The sequence below is a fragment of the Phocoena phocoena genome, chromosome 13 (genome assembly GCF_963924675.1).
Source record: "Phocoena phocoena chromosome 13, mPhoPho1.1, whole genome shotgun sequence".
Lineage (NCBI taxonomy): Eukaryota > Metazoa > Chordata > Mammalia > Artiodactyla > Phocoenidae > Phocoena > Phocoena phocoena.
In genome coordinates, this window is record NC_089231.1 from 64,855,087 (window position 1) to 64,881,115 (window position 26,029).

Genomic DNA, 26,029 nt, shown 5'->3' on the forward strand with positions numbered 1-26,029 from the left:
CCACCTGGGCCTTGAAATCCTGCCAACCCCATCCCCAAAGCCACAGGAACAGTGTGGGCCCGGAGCTGGGATAGTGGTCCCTGAGCCCTCCTATCCGCGCAGCTGCACTGAGTTCTTGGGCCGAGGAAACTGAGGCATATGTGCTTCTGGCCTCCTCCAGGCCTTCAGGCCTCGCCTCGTTCCTCCTCACTGGGCTGAGTTACAGTCCCAGCTGTGAGACTGGGAAGACCACCGTCTGAGTCAGGGCCGCGGTTGCTATTTCTGTCCGTGAGAAATTTTCTCTGGTACCTCCACTTGGGAGGCGGCCTGGGAGGAAGAGAAACGTGTCGAGACTCCTTTAAGGGGCACGCGGGGGCGCGCTCGGCCTTTTGTTTGGGCGGCAGCGGCGCGCGCGTCAGCGTCAACGCCCGCGCCTGCGCACTGAGTGCGGCCTGGTCGTCGTCTGCTGCGGCGGTGGAGAAGCCCGGCGGCGGCGCAAGCACCTGGCCCGGCTCGGCCAGCCCTTCGCCTCCGGCTTCGGCTTCCCTAGGCTCGGCGCGCCCCGGCCCCGCCTCAGCCCTCCTGACCCTCGCAGCCCGATCGTGGCCGCCCGACTCTGCCGCCGCAATGATGATGATGGCGCTGAGCAAGACCTTCGGGCAGAAGCCTGTCAAGTTCCAGCTAGAAGACGACGGCGAGTTCTACATGATCGGCTCTGAGGTAGCCCAAGGCGCGTCCTCTCTCTCTCCGGGCCCCGGGCCGGCCTGGTCCCCGCGGGAGCCTCGGGGCGGGTCTGCGCGCCGGGAACGCGCGTCTCCATTCATCGCGGCGGACGGGCGGGCGCGCGCGTGCGCGGCCGGCCAGTGGGGCGTGGTCTGTCTGTGCCTGGGGGCGCGGTTTGACCGGGGCGTGGTTGAGCAGGCCCCAGCCCCGCGCTCGGTTCACCCACCGGTGTTGCGGAGTCGCGGACTCCCCCGGCTGCCAGGGCTGCGGCGTCCCGGGGCCACGGGGCCACGGGACCACGCTGAGTTCCACTGCTCCAGCCGGACACATAGAAACGGGGTGTTATCTCTTGCGACACGTGGGGGGAGATGTTGTACCCCTCACGCGCACCCGTCCCACACTGCTGGAGCTGGGATCCTGAAATCGTATGTTCGAAACACGGGGCTTGGTGAGGGCTCACTCCCTTCGTGTTCGTGAACTTTGAGGTGGGCGGGGAGTTGTTCTGACCTTTGATTAGCAGTGAGGAAACAGGTTGGGAGGAGGATACTTGCTTTTGGATGGCTAAGGCCGCAACCCCCGAGTTAGATCTATCAGCAATTCGGAAGCGCTTGACACTTCGGATATCTTGAACTAACTCCGAGTTAGTACAGGGGAAAGAGCCTTATGCTTTAATCCTTAACTGAAAGTGACTTTTCAGCACTTTGTTGAATCATGTGGATGACTGACTTTAGGAGAACCCTACAACTGGTTCTTCACTGGTAGTTTATACCAAGTATATTAAGTTTTTCCAGATTGCCTCAAACTAGGCTTTTTGGCAGTCCCAGGTCTGTGTGTGTACATGCACATACACATATATTTTTCCATTATGGATATGCAATTTAGATGTGCAAACACCAAGCAGTAGTGTCTTCCTCATGTAACGAGCTAAGTGCAGATCCTGGAGAGTTAAAGCAGTTACAAATGCCAGCGGTTGCTTCTCCTTGTAGCAGTTTTCAGTATTAGACATTTCATTCCCTTTTTTTTTTTTCTTTTTTTCCCCCACAGTGTTTTTTTTCCCATCACAATTGAACATAGTGTGAATGAATTAAGCCTCATGATGGTCACACTGAGGCTTCCAGGACTCCCTGTGATTCCTGACTTGTCTGAGTTGTATTGAGTTATGAGACCAGTGTTTTCAGTAGCATCAGAACCTGAGTGATTCCTTTTTTCACCAGTTTTTGTAAAACACAAGGGGCAGGATGCAACACATTTTTCATGTCATCACAAAAATACTCTTCAAAGCTAGCTGTGCTGAGGAGAGGAGCCAGTGCCTGCCATCTGCCATAGCTCAGAATGGTCCTCATTGGCCGGTGGGCACAAAGGCAGTGGAGGAGTTTCAGTTTGTGATGACGGACAGGTTGTTTAAAGAAACCTTTACCTGGGACTTCCCTGGTGGCGCTGTGGTTAAGAATCCGCCTGCCAGTGCAGGGGACATGGGTTTGAGCCCTGGTCCGGGAATATCCCACATGCTGCGGAGCAACTAAGCCCATGAGCCACAACTACTGAGCCTGCGATCTAGAGCCTGCGAGCCACAATTACCGAGCTCATGTGCTGCAAATACTGAAGCCCACGCGCCTAGAGCCTGTGCTCTGCAACAAGAGAAGCCACCGCAATGAGAAGTCCATGCACCACAACGAAGAGTAGGCCCTGCTCACTGCCACTAGAGAAAGCCTGCACGTAGCAGCGAAGACCCAGTGCAGCCAAAAATAAATTATTAGTTAATTTAAGAAAAAAAAAAGAAAGAAAGAAACCTTTACCTGATCTAACGGGCAGGAAGAGCAGTCAGTTTAGCATTGACCCTGAGTCGGTGGTACTTTTGAAAATCAAGGTGGAGCCCACAGCCAGGTGGGCAGAATGTCAGGAGGCCTGGTTCCAGCTCTGCCTGTGTGTCACTTTTCTCATGTATGTAATGAGATGCTTAGACTAGATGGTCTCTAAGATCTTCCCCTTAGCACATTTTAGATTCTAGACAGCTAACTGCAGTCTTCTCTTTCAGCCCTGTTGAGTGAGAACGTTTGTCCTGAGATGCAGTATATAGAGACCACATGGGAGAAGGGAGAGGCAGTTTGCTTTCTGGGGCCTGGCTTAACAATCATCAGGCCTTGGGAGGCCTGGGAAGGGTTCAAGGTCAGAGTGCTATCTACTGATAAGCAGCAGCTCCTCTGACAGCATTGGGTGGATGACCCCCAGGCCCCTTGCCCTTGGCAAACAGGCACCATATTCAGAGAGGTGGGCCCGCCAGAGCAGCACCCTCAGCGCCCCCACACACTTGGGTGTAGCAGCCTTGGGAGGGCATCCACAGGTGCAGTGAGCGTGTCACCCTTCTCCTGCCATCTGCAGGCAGCCGTTGTCACCACGCCAGAGTCACTGCTGAGAGGATCCTAGGAAATCCCCATAACCACACCTTGGTTTTCCATTTGGGAAACCTGGGTCCAGAGGTGGCAAAGGCTGGTTCAGGGAAAACCCAGGAAGGCAGGCCTGGTCTCCTAAGTTCTGAAGGGGCCTTGGGAAGGGCCTAGGAGTGTGGGAGGTCTGCAGGACCTGCAAAGTAGTAGTGGGGGCATTATAGTCAGTGTCTTTTCAAAAACCTGATGGAAACTATGTGTTTACCCTTGGACGGTCACCACACTCAAGCCAAATATCTCGCATGGGTCTGTGCCTGCCGTGGGGAGCACCAGTGACCCTGTGGCCACTTTCTCTTGCACTGTTCGGCAGCCCTGGTTGGGCATCATGTAAATCTTTGATTCATGAAAAATGGAGAAACTTTTAAAAAATAAATATACTATAATGGGGTAGGTAAGTGGGAAAGTAGTAGAAGTGGTCCTTCGTGGGTGAACCTCACAGCTGATGAACATCTGACAGGGAAGCAGGGAGACCCAGAAAAGGGAAGTGATGCCTGGTCACAGGTGGAGCCAGCACCCAGTCCACCTGCTGTCCCTGGCCATGTGACTCAAGTGTTCGTTTTTGAAAAGTCAGTGAAACAATGGAGTTTCTTTAGGACTAGATTTCTTTTCATCAAGTAAGTCGTACTTCCGAGTATTTGGTACAGGCAAACTGAAGCTATTGTTTGGGGCAGTAATGATTTATATAGCGATCTGAGGATTGCTGGTAAGTGCATTTTAAACTCTTTGGAAAATTCCTTTGGTATTTCTGGTTTGAGTTTTGTTACTAAACAAAGCAACAAAGGCCATGGGGGAAATTATCCTGCATCTGTCTAAAATTAAAAGACCTTTTTGGTCTTTATTACATCGTAAAAATGTCAAAGTCTTAAGATAAAAGAAAGTCAGAGAGGCCTTGCATTTCTGGAAAGTGCCAGAGATCCTTAGTCCAAAATCAGAATCACATCGAGCTGCTTAGTGAGCTCGGGGGGCCTGCCTCCCCAGTGTCTGGTCAGGCCTTTCTGAATTTGGTCCTGTCGTCAGGATGCAGATGTTATTACCCCTACCAGAGGAACAGATGTAGGCCAGATACGAACTGCTGTTGAACCCCTGATGTCAGCAGAATGTATTTTTACTGCTGCTGGAAGCCTGGCGCCTGGAGGCCTGGGGGCCAAGTCGAGGTGTGTTTGTCTGTCACTCATCCAGCAGAGCCTCTGAGCCAGGGCCCTCCCCTTCCTCGAGGAGCTGCGACCCTCATAATGAGCCTTCTCGCTTTACTCATAGGTGGGAAACTACCTCCGTATGTTCCGAGGTTCTCTGTACAAGAGATACCCCTCGCTCTGGAGGCGACTAGCCACTGTGGAAGAGAGGAAGAAAATAGTTGCATCGTCACATGGTAAAAAAACAAAACCTAACACTAAGGGTGCGTCTTCACGAGGGTTTGTAAACCTGTTTCAAAACCACTCGCTTATGTCATGAAGATAAAACGTTTTCACTCCGGAGCGTCTTCACGGCAGCCCTGACCTTAGGGTGGCGGAGTGTCCTGGGGGCCCCCTGGAGCCGGTGGTCCTCCGTCAGGGTCGGTCAGGGTCGGTCAGGGTCAGGTGTTGGCAGCGGGCGGTGGGTGGAGGGGGCGGGGCCAGGGCGGAGAGGGTGTTGTGAAGACCGCTGGTCTGAAAACGTTTTAGGAATGCTGTGATGCTCTACCATCTGCCGCCGGCGTGTTGCCATCGTCACCCTCCATGCGCCCGGGCGGCGGGGGGCCGCCCCAGCCCCCTCTCCCCTCGGGCTTTCACCGCTTCGCTTCCCAGCGCACATCCATCGTGTGGCACTTGGTTCTGGCAGTCGGTCCACTGGCGCTCGTGTGCATGTCCCGCTTGGGGCTGTGGGGCGCTGCCACCCGACCCGGGAGGGCGGGCAGAGGGTGCTCCTCACCTCTGAGCTGGGGAGAGGCCCTGTGCCTCTGGGCTTGGTCGAAGCTGCCTTCTCTTTGGCAGGGCTGCCTGGCGGAGCTGGCCCGGGCCTCGTGTGTGTGTGAGCCTGCGTGCGTGCGCGTCGCCCGTTTGCGTGCGTGTGCCCGTTTGCGTGCGTGTGCCTGCATCCCTGCGTGTGTGCATGTGCGCTTTACAGTCTGTCCCGTGCCGGTATGTCTGTAGGCCCTGCGTTGGTCTCGTCTACCATGTTCTTTTAATGCAGGAGCCGGAGCTGCTTTTCTATGCGCTGCTGTAACTTTTTCACTCCCTCCCGCGCTTTCCAAAGCCTCCCTGGTCCTCCCTCCGCCCCAGTGGAGCTCCAGTCACTAACCAGTGCGTCCCCAGCTGCGCTTGCCCCTTGGAAGCCTTGGCGACTCTTTGGCCTCGTGCTCGGGAGACTCTTTCCTGTAACCATCTGTCTCTCCACCAGGCTTCCTAGGCGAGCTGTGTTCTAACTGCCTAGAACTCCCTGCTCCCGGGCAGCTCGCATCCACTGGCGCTGGGCCAGGAATTCCTGTTTGGTGTACAGCAGCTCTTTCCAACTCTCTGGGCTCTTGTTTTAAAAGAAAAATGTTTCTCATCCCTCATTTCATCTCCACCTTGCTTCGTGTCGTGGACTGCAGCGGTGTCAGACCTCTTCCCACTGGCGGTGTCACTCTGGAGCCTTCCTTTCCCCGAGAGGCCCTGTGGGCTGAGCTGCCCATGGGCGTCCTCTGTGCCTGGAGCCAGTGCTCCTCCCGGGACACGTTAGTCCCCGTCCATCCAGGGAGTGCTGACCCGGGAGGGCCTCTAGAGAAAGCCAGGGTCCAGACCGCCCCTTTGGAAGAGGCCAGCATTGGGCAGTAGTGAGGTTGACACCCGCTTTCCCACCTCCTGCATGTGAGGACCTCAGTGCGCTGCATCTCCTGGCTGCTGCTGCTCACTGCCCTCCCGCAGGGTGACCGCAGCCGCATCTCTGGTTGCAGATCATGGATACACGACCCTGGCCACCAGCGTAACTCTGTTAAAAGCCTCCGAGGTGGAAGAGATTCTGGATGGCAACGATGAGAAGTACAAGGCCGTATCCATCAGCACGGAACCCCCCACCTACCTCAGGTACTGTACCCCTGTGCTTGGCTCGCTCTCGGGACACCCACGGATATTTTTCTCATGCCCTGGAACCAAAATACTTTTCAGCAGTTTACCCACTGTGTTTACAGATCGTCTTAGCCAGGCTTCGAAGTTTTTTCTGACTTTGGAATTTCTAAGAAACATAAGTGAAGTCTTGGGTTCTGGAGAGTCATTAAGAATGCTTTGAAAGTGGGATTCACTAATCTGTCAGAACAATTAGCGGCCCAGATCAACTCACAAAAAAAACAAACAATAGATTTGAACGTATCAACGTAGATCCTTTGAAAGAGCATTTACATTAACAGTTAAACGGAAGAAATTGGGAAGTTGCTACCTTGTAGAGTTTGTTCATTTAGATTTATAAGAAAAACTTGGATACCCCAAGTATTTCTCTATTTTACGTAGACAAATAGGTAAAGTGTGATCCACACTGAAGCATAGGAGTAAACAAACACGGAATGATGTTTGTTCTTGGGTGTGATTTTAAAAATGCAGAATAAAAAAATAACTAGCAACATAAAGAACCGGGGAGGGCGTCATGGAGTGGGCACACTCACGCCCACCATGGCGGCTCTGCCTCAGGCATTGTGGCCCCAAAGTTTTTTGTTGGTCTCTGATCTATTAATTCCACCCCTGGGAATTTGTCCCAGGGAAATAATTTATACCGTAAACAAAAACCATTATAGGTACAGAGATGCTATTATTGGTGGCATGTGAATTATAAAGGGAACTAGGGAGCCCCTTGAGTGTCCTGCCTCAGGGAAAGGCTGTGTGAGCGAAGATGCAGACACCCAAATAGTCTGGGGTTACACGATGTGTTGTGGGTAAGTAGACCCTGCAGCAACCCGAAACCTGTCTCACATGAGCGAGACGTGCAGAATACCTGCGTGACGCTTTCAGCTTTCAAGAAAACATGCGTTTAGGTGCATGAGATGGCGGGAGCACTAAGGCGGGGGGGCAGGCCATTGTTTCAAGTGATGCGGTTACGGAAAATCATGAAGGTGACATGGTACAGAGGTTGGGGATGGAAAGGTGAGTTACGTACAGTTGCTGCCCTCACGTTGCTCCCAGGTTACTAGGGACACGGCCCGAGGGTGATGAAGGGGCTCGCAGAGCAAGGTGGGAGCCCACCCACTCCTGTCGGTCAGCTTTTGGTACTTTCCTAGTAGTAAAAGCAACTTGTAATTTGGAGAGAAGAGTGAGCTCTTTTGGGACATGGGTTCCTTGGATTACTTCGAGCATCATTTTCTAGAGAGTATTTACCAATGTGTCTTCTCACTTCTACTGGTCTGAAGGCCCAGAGGCCAGAGCCGTTGCCTAGTCTGTCTCAGCCTGGACTGCATGTCTAAAATAACAGTCTGAGTCTCTGGCTGCTTCAAACCTCCAGCGACTCACAGCCACCTGCTGAGTGCATCCGTTTCCTGCAGAGCACGCCAGCCCCTGTAATCAGGACCCTCTCTGTGTCTCCAGCCCTGCTGCCCTCTGTGTTCTTCCTGAAATGCTCTCCTCTCCCCCACCCATGAACCGTGACTCAGCATTTAAGCCTTTGTTCCAGGGCTGCTCTACCGGGCAGCCTTCTTGTACAGTCCCCTCCTGGCAGAAGGGACTGTGCTTCCGTGCGGCTATAGCACGTTGGGTCAGCATGTAGCATGTTGGGTCATGGCTGAGGCACTGGGCTGGGGCGCCTCTGCACCTCCCCTAACCCAGGAGCAGGTGCTGGTGGGAGCCTAGGGAATAGACACCCGCGGAGTCTGGGGTGCACAGAGGTCCCCACTGGGACCTGGGGCCCAGCAGGGGCGCAGTGGGCATCCATTGACCACGACCTGATGCCTGGTGGGCAGTTTTGGCTCGTAGACTGAGCGGAGGTATTTCCATGTCTCCCAGGGAACAGAAGGCTAAGAGGAACAGCCAGTGGGTACCCACCCTGCCCAACAGCTCCCACCACCTGGACGCCGTGCCCTGCTCCACCACCATCAACAGGAACCGCATGGGCCGGGACAAGAAGAGGACGTTCCCGCTATGGTGAGTGGGCCTCGCTCTCTGACTCCACCGAGGTCCTCCAGCATGTTTTAGTTTCCTCCTCCCCAGAAAAACGCTCTGCTTTGACCTCCTGTCCCAGAAACTCTGCACTGCTCATCGTTGGGGCTGGTCTCCCTCAGCATCCAGCATGACTGGCCTCTGCGTGGTCCAGCCTGGCTCTGCCTGCGCTCACCCCCAGCTCCTCAGGTAACGTTCCTGGGTGCAGTCCCTGGACCTTTACTCTGCCATCCACATGACTCGATGCTTAGTTGCCCGTGGTGCCAGAACAGAACGCCACAAACTGGGTGGCTTGAAGCAACACAAGTTTATTCTCATACAGTTCCAGAGGCAGGGAGTTTCACTGGGCCGGAATCAAGGTGTTGCCAGGCCCTGCTCCCTCCAGGGTCCCTTCCAGCTGCTGGCAGCTGCCACGTTCCTTGGCTCGTGGCAGCATCACTCCAGTCTCTTCCTCCCTGGTCACATGGCCTCCTCTGTGTGTGTGAAATCTCCCTCTCTTTCTCTGTCACTCTCTCTTTTTTTTTTCTGGCCATGCCGCGTGGCTTGCAGGATCTCAGTTCCCTGACCAGGGATTGAACCTGGGCCACCGCAGTGAAAACCTGGAATCCTAACCACTAGGCCACCAGGGAACTCCCTTTCCCTCTCTTTCTTGTGAGGACACTTGTGATGTAATTTAGGGCCCACTTGGACAAGGCTCCCTCTCCTTTTTTGCTCTGTAAGGTGACAGTCACAGGTTCCAAGACTTAGGACATAGATGTCTCTGGGGGGCCATTTTTCAAGCTCCTGCCCACTAAGCTGTCCTCTGAATGCCGCCCCAGCCACCTCCAGCACAGGCTGCCTGCAGGCTTCTCTAGCCCAGGACACAGCAATCCCGTCCTTCCTGTGCTTGGGCCACAATCCTGGAACCCTTCCTCCTTCTCACAGCATAGAGCCAGTCTCCACAAATTCTACTTGCTCAGCTCTCCAAGTGTCCAGAATCCGAGCACCCTTGGCCAGCTCCCCACTGGGCGTGTGCCCCTTCACCCAGGGCAGGTCCTCTAGATGCCCCGTCACACCAGCATCCACGTGACAGAGTCCTGGTGGTGGCTGCCGCTCTCTGGCCCCGGCTCCTGCTGCCCTTCACCTCAGGCACAGTGGCCTCCTCAGTGCTCTTCAGCTGCCCAGGCACTCCTGCCCTCGCAAATCCCTCACTTCCTGCCAGCATCTGCAGGCTCATCCCTTTCTCCCTCCTCCTTCCCTCCTCCCCCTTCCTTCTTCTCCCTCCCCATCTCTGTTTGAATGTCACTTCTCAGAGTGGTCCTCCCCTTTTAGAATGGCCACTCTGTCCTAGAGCATTCGTGTCTGGGCAGGGAGAGGGGGGTGTTTTCCTCATTTGTTTGTTTATTTGTCATCTGTGCCCCCAGCTCTCTGAGAACAGTTCTCAACCCTCGGTATTCCACCCTTGGGTTTCCTGCGCCCACCCTCACCCCGTATCTTCCCGCTTCGTCTTCCTAAAATGCAGGTGTAAGCATTGCTCTTGCTCTCAGTCTTCCTGGGGCTCCCTCGGGGTCGAGGCTGGAGATGGAGAACTGTGGGCACTTGGACCCCTGTGGCTTCCCAGCATCCTCCCACTGCTCCCCCGCCCCATCTGCACCCCTCCTTCCCTCAGCAGCTCTTGACTCTCCTGCTCCTCGGCCTTTGCTCAAGGGCTTCCACTTTTGGGAGTACCCTTCCTTTCCTACAGTTTCCTGGGAAAGTCCTACCTGCTTTGGGGCTTAAATCTCCCTTACTTCGGACATCTCCATCTTGTCCTGCTGCCCAAGTCAGCATCTCCCCTCCCATCCCACGTGTCCATTAGCGTGGACCCCTGCTGGCACTGTCTCTGCCGACTCAGCCCATAGTGGACAAGTCCCTGTAAGAAGCAGGGTTTCCCCTCTGGTTAGGTCACAGTGACCAGTGGTGCAGAGAGGGAGGCCCTGGGTGCAGGGACCTCAGCCCCTCTTGCTGAGCATGCTGCTGCCTCCCTTCCAGCTTTGACGACCACGACCCAGCTGTGATCCATGAGAATGCGTCCCAGCCTGAGGTGCTGGTTCCCATCCGACTGGACATGGAGATAGACGGGCAGAAGCTGCGGGACGCCTTTACCTGGAACATGAACGGTATGTGGTGGCCAACCCACCGTCTTGCACACAGTCTTGTTTCCTGCCTGCTGCCCGTCAGGGGGACCCTGGACTCTGATTGTGACATTCAGAGCACTGTGGAGTAGATTTGGAGGGTGTGGGCTTTGGGTTCAAATCCTGGAATGCAAACCTGGTTCATTGTTTGAAAATCAGTCAGTGTGATCCATCATATTAACAGACTAGAAAAGATAAATAAATCCCTTGATTATATCAATTGATACAAAAAAAGCATTTAACAAAATCCAGCACTTGTTCTTGATAAAAACTCAAGAAATTGGGAATAGACGACATAGTGCTGGAAGTACTAGCCAGTGTAATAAGGCAGGAAAATGATATAAAAAACATACGCTTCAGAAAGGAAGAAATAAAACTGTCTTTATTTGTAGATGGCATGATTATCTACATAGAAAATCTCAAGAGACCTACCAAAAAAACCTGCTAGAACTAATAACCGAGTCTTAGCAAAGTCACAAGACCCAAAATAAACATGCAAAAGTCAATTGTATTTCTATACATTATACACTGTCAGTGAACACGTGGACACTCAAATGTCCAGTATAAAAATATGTTATTATTTAGAGTTACTCAGTTAAGAAAAAAGGTGTAAATCTTACAAACATATAGTTTGTTTCAGGAAACATTTTGTATGCTGAAAACTATAAAGCACTGATGGAAGTAATTAAAGGAGATCTGAATAAATGGACAGACAACTATGTTCATGGATCAGAAGAGTCAAGATGTTAATTCTCCCTAAAATAATATGCAAGTTTATTTTTTTTCATTTTTATTGGAGTATAATTGCTTTACAATGGTGTGTTAGTTTCTGCTTTATAACAAAGTGAATCAGTTATACATATACATGTATTTCCATATCTCTTCCCTTTTAATATGCAAGTTTATAAGCAATTTCTTTGAAAATCCCAGCAAGACATTTTGTAGATTTAGACAAAATTATTCTAAAATTTCAATGGAAAGGCAAAGGAACTAGAGTAGCTAAAGCAATTTTGGAAAAGAAGAAAGTAGGAGGAATGAGTCTTCCTAATCCCAAGACTTGGTGTGGAGCTGCAGTAATCAAGGCAGCATCTGAATCTACAACGATCATAGACTACAAAAGTTAATTTTTAAAATCATCTGCACAATATACTCATAGGATGCTTGGCCTGAGCACCTTAGCTTCCTGCTGCTTCTCCAAAACTGGATGTATGCGTTATCAATAGTAGGCTGGCTGAGTGTTCAGGTCTGGCACAATGGTGCTGTGAGGAGGGTTGGTCTCTAGCTCTTCTTCTGGGCTAGTGAAATAGTGGGGTCAGTTGTCTGTTAAACAGACCTCATTCTATTTATTTAGTTAGTTATTTCTTTCTTTTCTTCCTTCCTCCCTTCCTCCCTTCCTTCCTTCTTTGTTGCGTGCGGGCTTTCTCTAGTTGCAGTGAGCGGGGGCTACTCTTCATTGCAGTGTGTGGGCTTCTCATTGTGGTGGCTTCTCATTACAGAGCACGGGCTCTAGGCATGTGGGCTTCAGTAGTTGTGGCACACAGGCTCAGTAGTTTTGGCTCACGGGCTCTAGAGCTTAGGCTCAGTAGTTGTGGCGCACGGGCTTAGTTGCTCTGCCGCATGTGGGATCTTCCCGGACCAGGGCTCAAACCTGTGTCCTCTGCATTGGCAGGCAGATTCTTAGCCACTGCACCATCAGGGAAGTCCCAGCAGACCCCGTTCTTGAAGATGGAATCATGCCGAGTGCTTGTGAGGGAATTCATTCTTTTTATATATATATATATATAAATTTATTTATTTTACTTATTTTTATTTTTGGCTGCATTGGGTCTTCATTGTTGCGTGCGGGCTTTCTCTAGTTGCAGAGAGCGGGGTCTACTCTTCGTTGCAGTGCACAGGCTTTTCATTGCAGTGGCTTATCTTGTTGCGGAGCATGGGCTCTAGGCGTGTGGGCCTCAGTAGTTGTAGCATGCAGCCTCAGTAATTGTGGCTTGCGGGCTCTAGAGCGCAGGCTCAGTAGTTGTGGCGCAAGGCTTAGTTGCTCCACGGCACGTGGGATCCTCCCGGACCAGGGCTTGAACCTGTGTCCCCTGCATTGGCAGGTGGATTCTTAAACCACTGCGCCACCAGGGAAACCCGGGAATTCACTCTTTGCTTTCCCTTCTCTGTGGCTCATCCCAGTTTGGCACGTGGTCATTGAAGTTTGGGTTATGAGAAAGGGCAGGTCTGGGGAAAACAGTTGACTGCACAGGACCTTGCTGTAGTCCGGCCAGTAGTGGACAGTCCCCATGAAGCTCACCCCTGAGGCCTGGATCTCCAGGATCCAGGATCCGTACCCACCCCCATGCTGTCACCTTGTTGAGTGCGTGTGCTGCCCACAGAGTCAGAAACTCAGTGGGGGGTTGTAAAAAGCCACACGCAGCCCCAGGTGATCTCTGAGGGATTTCCACTGTGGAGGAAGTGGTGGATAGACATGCACCTGCTCCGTCTTCCAGTGGATGCTGGCTTCCAAGTGGCTTGTCTGGAAGGAACCTGTGTTAGCTCGGGCCGCGGTGACAAAGTCCCACAGCCTGGGGGGCATAACAGCAGGTTTTATCTCCTCCCAGTTCTGGAGGCTAGAAGTCCGAGTCAGGGTGTTGGCAACGTTGGTTTCCTCTGAGGCCATCTTCGCCCTGTGTCTCCACGTGGGCTTCCCTGGTTGCCTGGGTTGGAAGAGGGGAGGAAGTGGCACGTCAGCTCTGAAGTGCCTTTGCGTCCCCCCTCCCCAGACGGCTCACTGGTTAGAACTAACAGAGCCGTGCAGTCCTAAGCCCGGGAGCGGGGAGCCTGGGGTTGGGGAGCACATAGGGTCTTGACCACCTCCAGAGGTGTAGGGGGGGTGGTGTGTATGGATTGAGGGCCAGAAGCGGGGTGTTCGTCTTGTGCTTCCTCTCCTTACCGTGTCTGGGAGGATCCATCGTCCTCATCTTTATGCTCATCTTCATCCAGGTGGGTTGGCAGAGGAGGACAGGCTGGGGGAGGTCAGGGCTGAGCACGGTGACATTAAGTCCTGCAGTCCACCAGCAGTCCATACCTCTCACCTCATTTCAGAGAAGCTGATGACCCCTGAGATGTTTTCAGAAATTCTCTGTGATGACCTGGATTTGAACCCACTGACGTTTGTACCAGCCATCGCCTCCGCCATCAGACAGCAGATCGAGTCCTACCCCACAGACAGCATCCTAGAGGACCAGTCAGACCAGCGTGTCATTATCAAGGTAGGCAGCTCCCTGCCCTGCACCAGAGTCTTCCTTGTACTGGTGGGGGTCATGGGGTGCTGAAGCTACGTGGAGGCTTCAACAGAAGCCTGTCTGGGATTCATGCTGTGGGACAGGGCTTCTGGAAAGCTGTCTTTCAGGCAGCTTATCCCAGGAAAGGTGTGGGCTGACTTCTGAGTAAGGTATCACATTCTGGGCACATTTGGGGTGCTGCTGTGGCCTTGCCAGAGCCTGGGTGGTACAAAGGAGGTTGTGCCAGCTGACAGGTAGAGCAGGGAAGGCTACAGTAAGATGAGCACACTGCCACACTCTTTCTGTGGGCAGGCTGCGCCAAGCACACCCCATACTGTCTCAGTAACCCCCACCATCCTGGGGGAAGATGCTGTGTTACAAGTGAAGAGGTGGGGCCACCTACCCCCAACTGCCCTGCTGAGAAGTGGTAGAGCTGGGGTTTGGGCCCAGGCCTGCCTGCTGCAGAGCCTGCTTGGTATGAAGCAATATCTCATTGTGGTTTTGATTTGCATTTTCCTGGTTTTTTTTTGTTTTACGGTACACGGGCCTACGCGGGCCTCTCACTGTTGCAGCCTCTCCCGTTGCGGAGCACAGGCTCCGGACGCGCAGGCTCAGTGGCCATGGCTCACGGGCCGAGCCGCCCCGCGGCATGTGGGATCTTCCCGGACCAGGGCACAAACCCCTGTCCCCTGCATCCACAGGTGGACTCTCAACCACTGCGCCACCAGGGAAGCCCATTTCCCTGTTGATTAGTGACCTTGAATATCTTTTCATGTGTTTATTGGCCATTTGTTTATCCTCTAAGGCTGCTTAAGTCCTTTGTGTTTTTGCATCAGGTTTTTGTTGTTAAGCTTTAGCAGTTCCCTGGGTCTTCTAGATAGCAATCCCTTTAAAGATAAAGTGATTTGCAAATATTTTCTTCTATTTTGTGGGTTGCCTTCTTATGTTGTTGATAGTGCCCTTTGATGCATAGAATTTTTTTATTTTGGTAAAGTCCAGTTTGTCTATTTTTTCATTTATTGCATATGCCGTTGGTGGCATATCCGAGAAATCATTGCCAAATCCAATGTCATAAAGCTTTCACTCTGTGTTCTTCTAAGAGTTTTATAGATTTAGCTCTTACATTTATATGTTCCATCCATTTTGAGTTAATTTTTGCATATGGTGTTAGGTAAGGGTCCAGCTTCGTTTTTTTGGCATATGTATACCCTGTTTTCCCAAAACCATTTGTTGAAAAGACTATCCTTTCCTCATTGAATGGTCTTGTCAATTTTGTTGAAAATCATTTGACCACATATTTGAGGGTTTATTTATGGGCTGTCCCACTGGTCTATTGTCTGTTTTTATGTCGGTACCACACTGTTTTGATTATTGTAGCTTTGCAGTAAGTTTAGAAATTAGGAAGTGTGAGTCTTCCAGTTTTGTTCTTTTTCATCATTGTTTTTGGCTGGACATCCTTTGTCCTTAGATTCCATATGAATTTTTTTTTCCTTGGCCGAACTGTGTGCATGTGGGATCTTAGTTCCCCAACCATAGATCGAACCCAGGCCCCCTGCAGTGGAAGCACAGAGTGTTAACCACTGATCTGCCAGGGAAGTCCCTCCATATGAGTTTTAAAATAGATTTTTTTCTATTTCTGCAAAAATATTGTTGGGATTTTTTTTTTTTTTTTTTTTTTTGGCAGTACATGGGCCTCCCACTATTGTGGCCTCTCCCGTTGCGGAGCACAGGCTCCGGACGCACAAGCTCAGTGGCCATGGCTCACGGTCCTAGCCACTCCATGGCACACGGGATCCTCCTGGACCGGGCACAAACCCGTGTCCCCTGCATTGGCCGGTGGACTCTCAACCACTGCGCCACCAGGGAAGCCCCGATCATATGGTTTTTGTCCTTCATTCTGTTCAAGTGGTTTATTGCATTGATCGGTTTTCTTATTGAGCCATCCCTGCATTGCCATAATAGATTCCACTTTTTATAATTGATTTATGTCGTTGTATCATTTATAATGGTGTGTAATTCTTCTAATGTGCTGTTGAATTCAGTTTTGCTAGTATTTTGTTGAATTTATTTTTTTTAATTTATTTTTGGCTGCATTGGGTCTTCCTTGCTGCGTGTGGGCTTTCTCTAGTAGCAGCGAGTGGGGGCTACTTTTCATTGCGGTGTGCGGGCTTCTCATTGTGGTGTCTTCTCTTTGTTGCAGAGCATAGGCTCTGGGTTCACGGGCTTCAGTAGTTGTGGCTCTTGGGCTCTAGAGCACAGGCTCAGTAGTTGTGGCGCATGGGCTTAGTCGCTCTGCGGCATGTGGGATCTTCCCGGACCTGGGCTCGAACCCATGTCTCTTGCATTGGCAGGTGGATTCTTAACCACTGCGCCACCAGGGAAGTCTGTTGAGGATTTTCATATCAATGTTCGTAAGAAGTATTGGTCTATAGCTTTCCTTTCTTGTAGTATCTTTGCCTGGCTTTGGTATCAAGGCAATGAGTTATGAAGTGTTCCTTGCTCTTCAGTTTTTTGGCAGGATTTTTTTTTTTAACATCTTTATTGGAGCATAATTGCTTTACAATGGTGTGTTAGTTTCTGCTTTATAACGAAGTGAATAAGCTATACATATACATATATCCCCATATCTCCTCCCTCTTGCATCTCCTTCCCACCCCTCTGGATGGTTACAAAGCAACGAGCTGATCTCCCTGTGCTATGCGGCTGCTTCCCACTAGCTATCTATTTTACATGTGATAGTATTTATAAGTCCGTGCCACTCTCTCACTTCGTCCCAGTTTACCCTTCCCCCTCAAGTCCATCCTGTTTTTGGCAGGATTTGATAAGAATTGGTATTAGTTCTTCTTTAAATGTTTGGTAGGATTCACCAGTAAAGCCATCTGGTCCAGGGCTTTTCTTTGTAGGGAGGTTTTTAATTACTGATTCAACCTCCTTGCTAGTTAATTTCTTTTAAAAGAAATATGAATTTATTTTTCTTAACCTGCTTCAGTTTCTCATTATGGCCAACTAGCAGAAAAAGGGCACGGGTGAGAAAGAAAGGGGATGTCCTGGGAGAGAAGCAGTGGGGATGTGTGGGGTGCAGCTGTGGGACCAACACCTGTGTTCCTGTGCGCAGCCTGTGGCCCCTGGAGGGTGGTCCCTACTCCACTCTGTGCTGCATCTTTGTCCTGTAACCATGGTGGGGACGTGGACTTGCAGAGTTGGCTACACCCAACTGCATGGTTCCAAATAGGTGGGATCAGCCACAGGGAGGGTCCTTGTGAGTCTGACAGCTGGCTTCTCTGACATTTTATTGTAACTGAGTGTCATCTTTTTATTATCCTGATGGAGCTTGTGGGCAGCCATACAGAAAGCTGTCAGGCAGTTGAAAATCCACCTGGGACCGTCACCTGCTCCCTGATCAGAGGCTTTCTTGGTGACTACACAGCTCTCAGCCGTGGGGTCCGTTCAGGCCCTCACACCCACCTATAATCCCCACCCATGGGATGGTGTTGGCTGGTAGGCTGCTGGGAGACCATCCCCAGGTCAGGGTCCTGCCTGGTTGGGGTCGTGAGGGCCTGCCAGCATTGGGGCCGGACACAGCTGGTCAGGGAAGGCCTGCTGCCGGGGAGGCAGAGCCTCGTGGGCACTGTGACCTTGGGGGAGCGTGCCACCTGGTAGGCGAGCACTCTGATGGCCACATCCAGGGTTTCCCATGTGTCACAGACTCCAGAGGAGCCGGGTGCTTCTGGGACACAGTGAAGGATGACATCTGAACAATGTCTCCTCACAGAGCAGCGCCTTAGCTCAGGGCGGCCGCTCACCGGTGCTCCCGGAGCGGTGGAATGAAAGCCTAGGCTGGCACCGCGACGAGGACACCTGGCCCTCCAGGGCCGTGGGGCTCAGTGCAGCTGAGGGTGGAGCTGTCAGACTCTGGGGGGCTGGGGGGCCCTTTCTGGGGGAGGGAATGGCATGTGGGTGATACAGGTTGAAGCTGGGGAGCCTGCTCGGGGGGCCTGGCCCCACAGTCCAGCCGCCCCTCACCACCCACCACCCCCCTGACGGCTCCCAGTCCCCACTCTGTGAGCTTCCTGTATCCTCTGTGGAGGCCTCAGGCCCTGCTCTGCCCAGACCCTCCCCCGGGAGCCCCACCCTGCTCTCTCTCAGCTTGTCCAGTTCTTCCTAAAATGCCCCCTCCACCGGGCGGCCTTCCTGCCCGTTAGTCAGCTAACGGCTGACTGCACTTTCTGCCCCTCCCCCTCTTCCCCTCAGCACCTACACCTCTGATGTCCCCTCATTCACGTAATTAACCCCGCACTGGATGTCAACCCATGAAGATGACTCTGCGTCTGTTTTTCCCACTGTGTGTCCCCTGTGCGCCTCCTGGGTCGGCAGGAGTATGTATTTCTCAATAAACGATCGCGTTGATGAGCAGTCCGCGCAGTGCACAAACAGGCACCGGTCTGCGTGGCACCCCTGATGGCCAGGCCGAGTGGTGCGCGGGGCGGTGTGGTCCCGTGTGACGTGTCCATGGGCTGCCTGCTGCTGCTTTGCTTTCTGGTCCTGTCGTGCCGACATGGCTCACCAGACACGTGGTTCCTGCTGGGAAGGGCCGGCTCTTCCGATTCTCACCCGCAGACCTGCTTGGTCGCCCAGCAAGGGCGCGGTTTGGAGGCGGGAGTGGCGGGGCCTCGGCTGCAGAGTGGAGTGCCGTGCAGGGGGCCCAGACGTGCAGGACTTCACGCACAGGTCAGGTGGTAGGGCCTCACATTTCTCTGAAGGCATGGACGAGTCCCGATCCGAATCTTAAAAGCCCAGCTGAGCACCTGGGGACAGTAGCATGAAGGGGCAGGTGCACGGTGGCCTGCTTGGCTGGTAGAGGGCTGGACAGCAGGGGCAGGGGTCTCCACACGATGCCCAGTGAATGCTGCCAGACCCCGAGTTGTCCTTCCTGTGAGTCTCTGATGCCCAGTTTCAGAGCAGGCCCAGGTCATCTGTGGGGTGAAAAGTCAGGGTGGGGAGCTCCTGGGGCACAGGCTGTGGCTGCAGGTGGCACGTCTCACAGATGCCTCTGGGGAGCGAGGCGCAGGAACCAGCATGGCCTCCGCTCCCGCCGCCCCCCACCCCCACACGCCCAGGCCCTGACTGTGCCATGCGGGCTGTGGGTCTGTGAGTGCACATAGCAGATGATTTCAGAGCGGGGCATGTTCCGTGAAGAGACAGAGTAGGGGGGTAGATGCTGGCTTAGGTGAGGGCTTGGGGATAGTATCTGATGAGTGACCAGTGTTTATCACGTTGTAAAGGTCCAGAGCAGTGCGGTAGAAGGGCAGAGAAGAGGGTACCAGCCAGTGCAGGGAGCGAGGGGGGTGGGAACAGGGGCAAGGCGGGACTCAGGTGCCCGGGGCCCTCCCTAGAGGGTGACAGTGCTGGGCCCTTAACCACAGTCTCTCTGGCCGCCCAGGAGGTCTGTGGGGTCAGCCCCGTTTGCGGATGGGGAGTTGCAGCCAGAGGGATAAGGGCAGCCGTCCCACTTCCTCATGGGCCTGGAGGGGGGGATGCAGTTCTGCCTGCTCTGACTCCTGTTCCTGGTTCTGGCCCAGCTGAACATCCACGTGGGAAACATCTCCCTGGTAGACCAGTTTGAGTGGGACATGTCAGAGAAGGAGAACTCGCCGGAGAAGTTTGCCCTGAAGCTGTGCTCCGAGCTGGGGCTGGGCGGGGAGTTCGTCACCACCATCGCGTACAGCATCCGGGGACAGCTGAGCTGGCATCAGAAGACCTACGCCTTCAGGTAGGTCTTGGACAGGGGCCTCCTCCTCCTCCTGCAGACCATTCTGGGGACAAGGCTTCCCCCTGTGTGTGGTGACGCCTTTGGGACTTTCTGGAGCCTCACGATGCCGTCTGGCCAAGAGCAGCTTTGCGGGCTCAACGGCCTCTGTTGGCTCCTCCCATCCCCCATCACAGAGGAGGCTCTAAGGAGGTGGCGGGTCTGCCCCTCTGTCCTCACCCACTCTGCCGCCAACAGCCCCTGCCGCCCTCACATGCCACCTCCTCCCTGCACTCACCCAGACCCTTCCTCGGTCGGGGTCGTCTGATGGACTGGCACTGAATCTCAAACAAGGCCTACTCCATGCTGCCTTCCCTGGAGGGGAGTCAAGAGGCTGCTTGTTCAGTCAGAGAGCAGGTGGTGGGCACCCCTGCCGGCTGGACCCGTACTGGGTGCCGGTGTGGAAGAGGGAATAGCGTTCAGGCTGCTGGGGACGGGGGGCGGGGGGGTAGGGAGTGTAAATGTAGCATTTGGTACAGTGTCATGGGTGCTGGTGGGGGTGGACCGGGGGACGGGGCTCCTCATGACACAGATGTGGCCTTCCTGTTCCTGGTGGCCCTGCCGTGTGGGCCTGGCCGGGGCAGGAGTCGGCGAGCGTTAACCACATAGCAGAGCTCGCCCACCAACAGGACTGTTCATCACATCCAGCCCTGTCCCCTGAGCTCCTTTTCCTCTGCGGGATGGGGTGCCAGCGGGGGCGGCGCTGAGTATCTCTGCATCAAAATAGGATGTTAGGATTTATTCTGCTCGTCAAGCTGTCACCGTCCACATTTGGAGGCCATTACTGAGGGACCACCCCTTAAGGTGGTGCAGAGGAGCAAAGATGAAGAGCCTTGCAGAGACGGAACAGCTAAGGGAGCACATGAGTCTGTTTGTGTCTCAGCTGGTTCCCCCAGAAATCCCAGGAGGTAGCCTTCTCAGTTTTCCTGTAGCTCTGAGCAAGAGAGAAGGAATGACCAACACCCGCAGGGCCTCAGGCCCTGGGCGTCCCGGCTGACATAACATACGTGGCCTCCCATGACCTCCAGCAGCCCCGCTAACTGGGGATCCTGCTCCACAGATGTGGGTACAGGCCCACACTCCACATTCCATGGGAGGTCTGCTCACGGTGTCGCGGTATGTGTCCACTGACGGCATGCAAGCTGAGGCCGACCGGCCTGGGGCCAGTCTGGGGTGGCCTTGCTTCCTAGAGTCGACCCTGAGGTCCTGGGAGTCCCTCATCCCCAAATGCTGAGTCAGAGCCCACATCTCACTGGTGTGCAGCAGGGGGACTTGGAGGGTGTCCACACACGAGGCCGCATCCCTCCTGCTCTGATTGCCGGGGCTCCGGGCTGTCGGCAGTGCGACCTGCAGCTCCAGAGCAGGCCCCCGGGGGCCCCGGGGGTGCAGGTCAGGACTTGAATGGAGTGCTCCCATTTCAGCAGCTAGTTAACACGTTCCGTTGTGTGGGTGGGAATGACTCTGGTACTGAGGATGCAGCTTTCAAATCCTCAGGATCAAAGGCAGGGCCGCCCCACTGGGGACTGTGGTAAGCATGCCCCCTCCACAGCAGCCTGGCCCAGCCAGCTGGGTGGGTGCGGCCTGCCTGGTGGTCTGGAGGCGGCCACAGGCCTCCTTTGGCATCAGGAGGGCTGCTGCACTTCCCCAGCCGACCAGGCTTCGTGGGCTCGCGTGTGCTGGGTCTGGGCTGGGCAGCGGGGTGCTCGGAGAGCTGGCAGGACAGGAAGGGGAGCGCGGGGTCAGGCTTTATCATCCAGGGGCAGGACTGCGGCTAGCAGGGGGCCTGGAACTTTGTCTCCTGACCCCACCCCGCGTTCTCCCCGTGCGCTCCCCACACCTCGGGAGCTCCCCGGGAGACCAGTAGCAGCCTTTCCCTGCTGTCCAGCCTCTGCCTGGGGAAAGGAGAGGGGCTCGCTGCATCTCCAGGGCCAGGGCCTACCTGGCCCACGGAGAGCTGGACTGGGAGCCCCAGCCTGGTTTCTGCTACGCGAAGCTTGGCAGCTGCTGAGTCGCATGACTCCTCAAGGGGACTTTAAGCTCTGGGCCCCGTCACCCCTGTTGGAAGCTCTCTGGATTCCTGTGAGCCAGTGCTGGCTGTCTCCGCCAGACTGAGCCCAGCCTGGTGTCTGGCCGCGGTGCCCTCCTCTGCGACAGTGGAGCAGGCTAGTCACAGGCTAGTGAGCTGGGGCACCAGTGCGGAGAACAGGCAGCGGGCCGGGCAAGCCTGATGTGGGCAGAGGCAGGCAGTGAGCATGAGGGGGACGCGGGCGTGTGGCTGCTAGAGGATAGAGCTGAACCAGAGGGACATACAGATGTCCTGGAGCCAGCGGAATGGAGACAAGAGACAGTGACGAGGGGGCAGGGCTCCCCAGGGGAGGGCTGGGCAGAGGGTGTGAGGGTGTCAGACGGTCACCAAGACTATGAGGGGGGTGGCATCCTGCAGAGTTCCTCTACCTCCTCCGGGCCGGCCCTCCGCCCTGGCTGGGGACACAGGGGAGAACCAGTGCGCTGTCCAGCAGAGGAGGTGCGAGTGCCTGGCCACCGAGGCCAGATGGTGTGGGCCAGGGAGGAGGTAGCGGGGGGCCAGGGCAGGAGCGGCTGGAGGAAGCTGGGGACAGGCAAAGGGTCAGAGAACCTGGCAGCTGTGCCCGGTGGGGGACAGAGGCATTGTCACTGGAACAGCCTCAGGGTTGGGAGGCACCAGGGTCGTTGTGGACTGGCTGACCAGAGCCACCAGAAGAGGTGGCACACACCGCGACACCCTGCGCTGGCCCCGTGGCCGGGCTGGCCGGCTTGTTTTCGTTCACCACCTAGAGTGTTGACTCAGTGAGTTTTTGTGTGTTTGCACAGTTCCACAGTCCTGGGCAACCGCTGATCTACTTCCCGCCTGTAGATATGCCTGTTCTGAATACTTAACGTAAATAGAATCATATAACATATGGTTTTTTGTGGCCAGCTTCTTAGCATAATGTTTTCAGGGTTCGTCCATGTGGAGCCTGTATCAGAACTTCATTCCTTTTTGTGGCTGAATAATATTCCATCATATAGACAGACCATACTTTATTTATCCAGTCATCAGTTGATGGTCATTTGGGTTTTGTTAACTTTGGGCTGTTAAGAGCAGTGCTACCGTGAACATTTGTGCACAAGGTTTTGTTTGAACACCTATTCTCAGTTCTCTTGGGTATGTACCTGGGGGTGGAATTGCTGAGTCACGTGGTAGCTCTGTTTAGCGTTTGGAGGAACCACTAGACTTGTTTTCAAAGCAGCTGCGCGGTTTTACATTCTCTCCAGCAGAGTATGGGCTCCAGTTTCTCCACATCCTCGCCAGCCTTTGTTATCTGACTTTGATCCTAGCCACCCTAGTGGCATCTCCGTGTGGTTTGATTTGCATTTCCCAATGGCTGATGGTGTTGATCATATTTTCATGTGCTGTTGGACGTGTGTATATCTTCTTTAGACAAAAGGTTATTCAAGTCCTTTGTGTTTTAATTGGGTTATTTGGTGTTTTATTATTTAGTTGTAAGAGTTCATTATATATCCTAGCTACAGGTCCCTTATCACATACATGATTTGCAAATATTCTCTCCCTTTTTGTGGGTTTATGTTTCACTTTCGTGACAGTGTCATTTCAGGCACAAAAGTTAAAATTCTTTTTTTTTTGATGTGGACCATTGTTTTAACGTCTTTATTGAATTCGTTACAATATTGCTTCTGTTTTGTTTTGGTTTTTTGGCGAGAGGCATGTGGGATTTTAGCTCCCCGACCAGGGATTGAACCTGTACCCACTGCATTGGAAGGCAAAGTCTTAGCCACTGGATCACCAGGGAAGTCCCACAAAAGTTTTAAATTTTGATGATGTCCAGTTTATCTATTTTTTCTTTTGTTGCTTGTGCTTCTGGTGTCATACCTAAGAAACAGTGGCCTGATCCAGGCTCCTGTCCCAGCACCATTTGTTGGAAAGACTGCTCTGTCCCCATTGAGTGGGTTTGGCCTCTTATCCAAAGTTAGTTGATCATAAACAGGAGGGCAACGTCGAGTTTTGCCCCCTCCTCCCAGCTGAGGAGCTGTGGGCAGGTTGCTCACCATTGCAGCCTTGTTCTCCTCTACCAAGTGGGCACAGTCATGCTTCTCAGCTGGCCTGTTGTACCTCATGAAGTCATAAAAGTGAGGTCACATCGAAGATGAACGTCCAGGTCCTCTGCCTCCTCAGCCATGGCCTCCCTGCCTGGACACCACAGGTCGTGGGAACATCAGGGTCCCAGGTGGCCTTGAGGCCCGGGAAGCACAATCCCCTCAGAGGGGATTCTGAGGGCTTCAGGGCGGCTCTGCCCGCACGTCTCCTGCAACACCTATGGGGCCTGCTGGCTCTAGGCCCATCCTTCCGTGCCTGGTTCAAGTAGTTCTTATTTTAGAACAAACCCACTGGGGTGGAATCTTCCCAGAGCCACAGGGAGGTAAACACAGGGGCCTCCAGGACCCACGCTCCAGCTCTTGTTTAAGAGGAAAACATGTTTGGCTCCCCTCCGCGTGGGCTTGGCGACTTTCATGTTTCCCCTTCCTGAGAAAGGCGGCTGGGAGCCCTCGAGGTGAGGAATGATGTTTGGGTCTTTGGCCGGCTGGTTTTGGGATTGCCAAACCGCCACCCGGCTGGGGAGCAGCTGTCAGGAGCAGCCGAGGAGGGGCGGCCCAGCCACAGGCCTCTGAGTCACCAGCACCAGCTCCAGCTCCGGGCCTCATGGGCATGGACCCCATGGGCCAAGCTGTGGCAGCAAGAGGCGAGCACCACTTCTGCAGGGGAGCAGGGCAGCCCTGGGCTGTGCCTCGTGCGCCTGCGGTCCCTGAGACTCCAGGCCGAGGAGCAGCGTGAGGGGGATGGGCGGGGGCTCTGCAGTCACGCTGGGCAGCCCCTTGGTACGGGCTCTGGGGGCTGTGGGAGTGGCACCCGGCCCTCACATAGTGGATGTACATTGGATGTTTAGTAATAGTGATCCTCTGAAAGCCCTCACAGCAAGGACATTGTCCCCATTTTCGAGATGAGGTGTTTAGACCAAGGCCAGGGGCCCGTTTTCTTCTGTGCCATCATCCACCGGGCACCTCCCTGGGGCCCCTCTGCTCTCCCTCCTCCAGAGCTGACTCTACAGGGCTCCGGGTAGATGGGGGCAGGGCTCGGGCTGTGCTGAGGCTCACCGGGCAGCCTGGGCTTGGCCCTTCTGGCAAAGGCGGCAGCTCGGTCAGGCACCCCCAGCCTTGGTGGCCTTGCTGAGGCTGACCCCCCCGCCCAGCCGCTGAGTCCACTTAGCCAGAGGCTATGCAGATGGCCCTCAGCTGGAGTCGGAGACGTTTCTGAGGGACCCCAAGGTGGAGAAGTCAGGGGTCGTGGGTTCTGGGCCCTGTGACAGGCTGAGGAGCTGTGTGTGGGACCATCAGGGGCAGTGGCCTTCAGTGAGCGTCATCTGGACTCCTGGGTGGACTCCTTTGGTTTCCTTTTTTGTGGACGCTGAGGGAGGTGGACGGCCCTCCCCCTCCCCACAGGTGCAGTGGGAACAGCTGGCCCTGCAACGCTGTCCTATGGACCCTTCCCCAGCATGCAGACCTGGAGTCGCTGTCGTGGTGTCCACTGGGCCACAGCACCCCCACCGCCCTGTTGGGGGCCAGGCACAGACACCAGGCTCCAGCGTTCCAGCTGCCCGTGGGGCGTGGACAGAGCTTTCTGGGGCCTCTCCGGCTGCTGCTCTGTGAACTGTCTACTTCCTCCTGTCTTCCACAGTGAGAACCCCCTGCCCACGGTGGAGATTGCCATCCGGAACACAGGCGACGCTGATCAGTGGTGCCCGCTGCTGGAGACCCTAACAGACGCCGAGATGGAGAAGAAGATCCGCGACCAGGACAGGAACACAAGGTGCCTCCCCAGCCCCATTTTCAGGCAGGACAGGACCGTCCCCTTTCCCAAGACCCAGCAGGCCCCTGGATGATGAGTCCCAGTCTAGTCCTGCAGGGGACAAGAGTAGCCCTTGGGTCGGTCTGACCACAGCCTAGACCAGGTTTTGGGACCCCTGGCGAGGTGGGTGGGACAGTGGGCAGCTTCAGCGCCCCAAGTAGCAGGCCAAGGCTGAGGGAGGGGCTGGGGATCCCACCTACCACACCCTGTCTCTGCCTCTTCCCCTGGCTGCCCTAGAGATCCCTGGTGGAGGGGCAGCTGCCCAGGGTCACCGCCCTCTCCCCTCCTGCAGGCGGATGAGGCGTCTGGCCAACACTGCCCCGGCCTGGTAACCACCCAGTGGTGCTTGGCTCCCACGGAGCATCTGGAAGATTGGACCGTCTCCCCTCCATCTTCTGGCAAGGAGGGGGCAGCCTGGCCATCCTGAGGAGCATGGGGCAGGGGCCTCCTGGTCATCCACCCCAGGGTACACATTCCTTTTGCTGAGCTCCAGTCCCTACCGCCCGTCTCTGGTCAGGAAGAAGCCTCGTTTTGGGTTGTGTTTTGTTTTTGTATAGGAGCCCCAGGCAGGGCAAGCAACATTTTTTAAATAAAAGGCGACAGGTCCTGTTTCGTTTCTTCAAA

The 26,029-nt window shown here is 54.4% G+C and overlaps 1 protein-coding gene across 3 annotated transcripts; it reads left to right on the forward strand.

Moving 5' to 3' along the window:
• Nucleotides 1-403: 403 nt before the first annotated feature.
• On the forward strand, nt 404-26,029 carry SMARCB1 (SWI/SNF related, matrix associated, actin dependent regulator of chromatin, subfamily b, member 1). 3 transcript variants are annotated; one of them, XM_065889384.1, is made up of 9 exons: nt 404-699; nt 4,404-4,542; nt 6,058-6,187; nt 8,087-8,224; nt 10,250-10,377; nt 13,480-13,646; nt 19,238-19,428; nt 25,235-25,366; nt 25,698-26,029. In XM_065889384.1, the coding sequence occupies exons 1-9, from the start codon at nt 607-609 to the stop codon at nt 25,735-25,737; spliced, it is 1,158 nt and encodes a 385-aa protein (XP_065745456.1). In that variant the 5' UTR covers nt 404-606; the 3' UTR covers nt 25,738-26,029. The 3 variants fall into 3 exon arrangements, with proteins under 3 accessions (XP_065745456.1, XP_065745457.1, XP_065745458.1); XM_065889385.1 differs by having other exon boundaries at nt 428-699; nt 4,404-4,515; XM_065889386.1 differs by lacking the exon at nt 8,087-8,224 and having other exon boundaries at nt 447-699.